This window comes from Tauraco erythrolophus, chromosome 5 (assembly GCF_009769465.1).
Source record: "Tauraco erythrolophus isolate bTauEry1 chromosome 5, bTauEry1.pri, whole genome shotgun sequence".
Taxonomy (NCBI): domain Eukaryota; kingdom Metazoa; phylum Chordata; class Aves; order Musophagiformes; family Musophagidae; genus Tauraco; species Tauraco erythrolophus.
In genome coordinates, this window is record NC_141469.1 from 66,071,592 (window position 1) to 66,077,591 (window position 6,000).

The following is a 6,000-nucleotide window of genomic DNA, read 5'->3' on the forward strand; positions in this document are numbered from 1 at the left end:
CATCCAAGGAGCTCAAAGTCTCTTGCTGACAATGATTAAGAATTACGGTCCCCTTTGAAGTGGGCAAACGCCGCTACCTTCATGTTACTGCCGGGCAGGGCGAGGTGACTCTGCCCCGCGTCCAACACGAAGTGTCGGTGCCTGAAGTCCCGGAGCATCCGCTCCAGCTCCACCTCCCCCTCCCGTGCCTCCCGCACTCACTACCCTGTTTGCCCCGGAGCTTTGCCAATAGTCTTAAACGTTTGGAGGGGAGTCGTTCCCCCCTATTTAGCGGACTCCTTTATTTTCCACTCGACCTCATGGAAGGCAGTTTTGCGGGGAGCGGTGGCCGGGGGAGGGTAACGCGGGGGTGGCGGCAAGCGAGACCCACGCCCCGTGCGAAGCCGGGCGCCCACCGGGGAGCTCGGAGGAAGCGACCACCCCACGTCCCGCCGTCCGACGCTCGGTTTTCAAACCAAACCACCGGAGACGACCAGGTGAAATCACACCTGCTGTTTGGTTTGTTTCGTCAAATGCCTCTTAAGCTGTTCCGAAAGGCAGCTGTAAATTAGGAAGCGGGCTTATTGCGGAGAAACGCTGCAGGGAGGCCGCGGCGTTCGCACCCCCGGCCTTGTCACCCGACGGGCGCGGATTACCTGGCCGGTGGTGCGGCGGGGCTCAGGGGAAGGGCACCCTGGAGTGGAGCGGCATGCAGCGCCGGTGAGAGCAGCCGTGCCGGTGGAGCTTCCTGCGCAGGGCCAGGTTGGCTTCGGGAGGGAGAGAAAGAGAGAGGCAGGGCGTGAGGGGAGGTCGCCGGTGATGTTCCCCGGTGGTCGCGGCGCGGGGGTGAGCGGTCCTGCTCTCCCCGGGAACGCGCGGCCCCGGCCCCGCCGCTCCCCGGGGGCTACCGGTGCCCTCCGCCGCTCCTTCCGCGCCGGCTGTGCTTTCCGGGAGCAGGTTTGAAACAGCTGCTTACCTTGAGTCCTAATTTATTCCAGCTTCCCCCCCCCCCCCCCGCAAAGTTGCCAGACTCTTGAGATACCCGATGCATCGTCTCACGCTGCCGCTATAAGCGGAGACGAAGCGCACAGATCCAGGCTGCAAAAGCCCTTCGTAAAACGCGCGGCAGCGGAAGCCAGAAGCCAGGCAACTACGAACTCATCCCGGAGGGCAGAAACGGCGTGTTGGATGCAGTTAGAGAAACGCGCCGGAGGTGCCCACGGCAGGCACGAGCCCCGTTCCCCTCCCCCGTCCCGGGCACACGCGGTCACGGTGAGGCGTCGCTTACCCGGCCTCTGCCCGTCGGCAGGGAGGAGGCTCGCCAGCAGAAAAAATAGGATGCAAAGGAGCAGTTGGAGTCTCATGTCTGCGCAGGTCAGCGTAGAAGCGCGCTCTTTGGGTCTGTGTGTGTATACAGGCGAAAAAACGTACAGAACACGGGCCCGCGTGGCTATAGGGTGCCGGCAGCGCCCTCCGGCTCACACGGCAGTAACAAGCTGGGGGGGCAGCCGCCGCCGGTGTTTTCTAGCGAGGTTAATGATCAGGCAGGGGTAAGGCTCCTGCTTTGCACTGCGGTCACTGCCTCCCTCTTCCCTGTTCCCTTTCCTCTTTTCTTTTCTTTGCCTTTTTTTTTTTTGTGTCACTCCCCCTTTTTTTCCATAAGCAAACAACGCAGGAATGAAAAGTCCGTGTAAACAGCAGCTTCTGTCAATGCATTAGGGGCAAGGAGTCTCCTGAACAATGCACCGACTTCGCTTTAAATTCAACCCAGGCAGGAAAAAAAAAAAAAACCCACAACAACCCACAACGTAAAACAAGCCCCGATGTTCCCTCCCCCATTTGCAACTGTTTAAAGTTTGCATTGCCCATATTGGTCCCACATGCAGAAAGCGCTGGCAGTGGCAGGAAGTCCCTGGCGTCCCCAGCCCCCCACCTTTATCCCTCCTGAAAGCGAGGGGTGGGAAGGGCCTCCCCCCCGCCCCGAGCACGGCGCTCCTCCAGCTCAAATGCTTTCTCTGCTCTTTAAACTAGCTGCGAAGTTCTGGCTATTCAAAGTGAAACTAGTAGCAGTTAAGGGTAATGGGTGTCTTTTGTGCCGTCAAGTATTTTTAAAGGGTCAGAATATTCTGGAATTAATTTGCGAGATTTTTTTTTTTTTTACGATGTGGGGTAGAATAGGAATGTTACCCGGTGTGGGTGTTACAACAGTGCCGTTTTGGGGAAAGCAGTTCTGCACAGGGCGTCACGTTTGCATAGACCACCTGTACATTGCATATGTTTGTAGTAGATGATGGCGAGAGCTCGCTTTAATAAAAGTAAGCTGAAATCAGCTGGTGCGATAAACGTGCAGATACGCAAACCTGAAGAGAAGACAGACAAATCCTGCGAAATGCCTTGGCAGCCGTGATGATTTTGAAATCCAGTGAACTACTGGCATCAGTTAAAACACGACTGGTCCTTTTCTTGTTTTCAACCTGTCGATTCCTTGGGATGGAATAGCACCTAGTGATTCGCAAAGTGAAAATTTGTCCCTTTTTGGGAAAAATACGCAGGAAACGGTACATTTCTGTATAGATTAAATAAGTATTATCAAAGTTGTCTAAAGTTACTCTTTGCCTAATTCCTTAAAGAGTGGAATGCATGGTTTTTTTGGTTGTTTTTTTTTTTTTTTATTATTATTCAATTGCCCCTATACTTTTTTCTGCTGTAGGTTTTCCCATTTTCTTTAAAAGCCTGTTTAAATCGATAGTGCATGCTAGTCCCTCCTCATAGAGTTGCCTATCATTCCTGGATTTCTCCAGGTAAAGTATGACTGTATGAATTAAAGGACAACTTGCAGCTTGAATACGTGGTGGAAATAGTTATTGAATGTTATTTTTAAAACGATGTCAAGGTTGCTGAGGAAGATGTCTCAGACAAAACTGTAACAAAGGAAATCCTCTGCTGATTGATCACTCTGCTGATGTTGTTCTGTCATAAACAGCACATCTGTCATCTGTGCAGCTTGGTGGTCATTATGTTTTCTCTGTACAATCTCTGGCCTTTAAACTAGACTTCTGTTTAATGTTGAAACACTAGCTCAGCTGAAATCAGGTTCTCATGGTGCGAGTGATTGAATTGTCCTAAAGAGGGTGTCATTTCAAATAGAAGGGTGACGGAGAAGGAAAGAAATGGTGTGGCTAAGTCACACAGCAAGTTTGTGACAGAATCAGAGTTATGTCCTCAATATCCTGAAATCTCACTCTGGCGTCACCAGGAACACCTTTAGAGATGCGTTCACTTGTTCACCATGAAGGAGAACACGCTGGCCACCTCGTTCATGGAGCCCTGCCAATGATGACTTTCATTCGGCAGTGAGCTAAGTAAGGTTCAGACTCATAACCTTGAGGTGAAAAGTAGTACAGACTTCAAAGTGATAGGGAATCTGTAAATAGCTAAAAGGGCAGAAAGAATGCATAGACAATTGCCAGTCCCTCGGGCAGTGTAGGCCTCTTTTGCACTTGCCAGCGATGAAGTTTACAGACATTCTGAGAAGACATTAAATTTTAAGGGAATAGAGTAAGATACAATGTTTAAGTGCAATATTTATCTATTTATCTTTTTTTTTAACCTTAGTTTACTATGAGCTGTTCATTCCACAGTTACTCTGTGCAAAAGTTTGCAAAGGTTTATTTGAATAATGAAGACCTCCTCACTGTAGCATATGCATCACAGATTTCTTGTCATTTTCGTGTAACCTACAGTAATAATTTGATGCTTAGCACTGAATATGTTTCTAAAATGTACTACAGTCCCACTCTAGAATTTATAGTTCTTTTCAAGATTCTTTCCTTCAGCTACTTGATTTAATGTGGCATAACACTACCTGAAATTAGGCAAAGAACAATTAGTCAAAATGTAGTAATATAATAGTTCTGCTTTTTTCACAGTGTTTGCTGGTGTTTTTTATGTTGATGATTTTTTTTCCTTTAATTGGCTTAAGAGGAAAGGGAATGTAAAGTACATAGGAAAGCTGGGGGTCTGTAGATAATGCTTTATGAGCTAGAAGAATTAGTTCTTTGAATCAAAAGCTTCCCTTCTCTCTTATAATCTCAAAGGAATGTGATAAAGAGATGATGATTTCAGCATTTTTTACCTCTATCATTGCTATTTTTCTAGCAGACACCCTGTTCCCCACCTTTCCCTTGATAGGATCAAAATAGTCAAATTATCAGTTTACTTCCAGAAAGTGAAAAAAAAACAGTTATCACGGAAATAGTTGCAACATTAAAAGTTATAACAAGGAAAATTTAGGACTGCCTTTCCTGGGTATCAAACATTGACTGTGAGTAACACGCATGACATCGTCTTTTCCTTGACACATTTTAATAACTCATTTTCGATACTGTATCACTTCACTAGATATAACTTGTTCTGGATGACATTTTCACTACAGTGACTTTACAGTCTATTTATTTGGGGAAAAAATAATTTGAAATCATTATGCCGTTTGTAAGAGTAAGATTGGGAAAAATAAGGGAAAAGTGACTGTGGGAATATCAAATTATTTTGTCACATGTAGAAAAATATAAAATCATTCGATAATTTAAATGATAGCAAGTGATTGGAAGCACAAGAGATGAAATAATGGGTAGAAGCAGTAAAATTCATAGTAATAAGAAGCAGAATAAGCAGAGTTGAATAATAACAACAGGAGAGAAAGATAATTAGGCACTTCTTAGTAAGGAGTAAGGGATTCATTAGCATTCCCTATTGGGCTGCTAGTCAGAAATTGAATCCTACCTTTCCTTTGAAGGCCAGCACATAACTATAAACTCTAGTGTTTATCGTTAATCTTTCAGAACAGCTTTCAAATGCTATTGGTATAAAATGCTAAATGAAGCTTCTTAAGTACAGGAATTAATTGTTATATATGGCAATACTGGTTTCAATCTCTGTATCTCTGATACCCTCTTGGATAATAATATGTATTCCCCTCCTAGAGATCCATAAAAATACATTGATCATTGTGGATGTCTACTATGCTATGAGAAGAAACACTGAATACTCAGCACAGCAATAGTGACAGTGGAAATTCTTGTTTATTTTGACTTAGAAGAAGTGTCAGATAAGATATAATATCAGAGTTTCTAATCGAATTTTTTAACTTTGTGTTCCCCAAATTCATCCATCCTGCTCATCCAGAGGACTTATTTCACTAACCAGATGAGATCAGGGATAAAAACATATACTTCAAAAGATTTTGGTGAAGCAAATAATCAAGTTCAATGGCAAATGGAGTTAGGGAAAGTTGTAGGCTCTCCCTGGTTCCTTTCTGTGACATGGCAAGACAATATATGAGCTGTGCAACAAATGAAAGAAAAAAAGCAAAAAAATGATGTGAGTTGCTGCCTGGGGGGAAAAAGTTGGCGAAGAAATGCTCAAAGGGATAAATTTTGAAATGTTGTTTAAGCATCTGTGGTGTATTTTTTTCACCACAAATTTCACTGGGATTGTTATCTCATGGTTTTATGGGGTCTATGTGCCAGCCACAGATATAAAGGATGTTGTTTCTCCAGCTCAGGGTACAGTGTAAGAAGACAAGTATAATGTTTACCTCTTTCATTGACTATAATCATGAAGACTACTTTTTCTAGACAAAACTCATTAGCACAAAAGTTGTGATTTCATGAGAAAATGATGGGCTTTCTGTCATGATTTTAATCTGTCAGAAGATTTAATGGAAATGAAAACCTACTCAGAAATTAAAACCTGGTCCACCTCTTTTGCATTTTATGCTTTTTCTGGAGGGAAAAAAAAAAAATCTACTTCCCTGCCTGTTAGTGCTCAGCTGCCTTTCCTGCCTGGGGGGTGACAGTGCTCCGAAGAAAACGGTGAGGGAGGTGGTCAGCGGGCAGAAGGAATGCGAACCAGTAACCTGACACTGGAGACAGATGTGCTCAAGGAAAGGAAGTGGGGGACGGCTCAGACGAGGCTAAACCTTGTAGAATTGTGACTTCCTCCCTCCCCGTTGGAGAGGTT

The 6,000-nt window shown here is 45.1% G+C and overlaps 1 protein-coding gene across 1 annotated transcript; it reads right to left on the reverse strand.

Annotated features, from left to right (window-relative positions):
* Window positions 1-657: 657 nt before the first annotated feature.
* Window positions 658-1,343, reverse strand: APELA (apelin receptor early endogenous ligand). Its single transcript, XM_086612402.1, has 2 exons — window positions 1,268-1,343; window positions 658-746 (listed from the first exon to the last, which is right to left on the reverse strand). Exons 1-2 carry the CDS (start codon window positions 1,341-1,343, stop codon window positions 658-660), a joined length of 165 nt encoding a protein of 54 aa, XP_086468528.1.
* Window positions 1,344-6,000: the final 4,657 nt, after the last annotated feature.

Bases quoted from the DNA above. Each gene is read 5' to 3' on its own strand.
- APELA (XM_086612402.1), bottom strand. From the start codon at position 1,343: ATGAGACTCCAACTGCTCCTTTGCATCCTATTTTTTCTGCTGGCGAGC. The intron at 747-1,267 runs GTAAGCGACGCC...TCCCTCCCGAAG, and splicing joins TGCCGACGGGCAGAGGCCGG to CCAACCTGGCCCTGCGCAGG.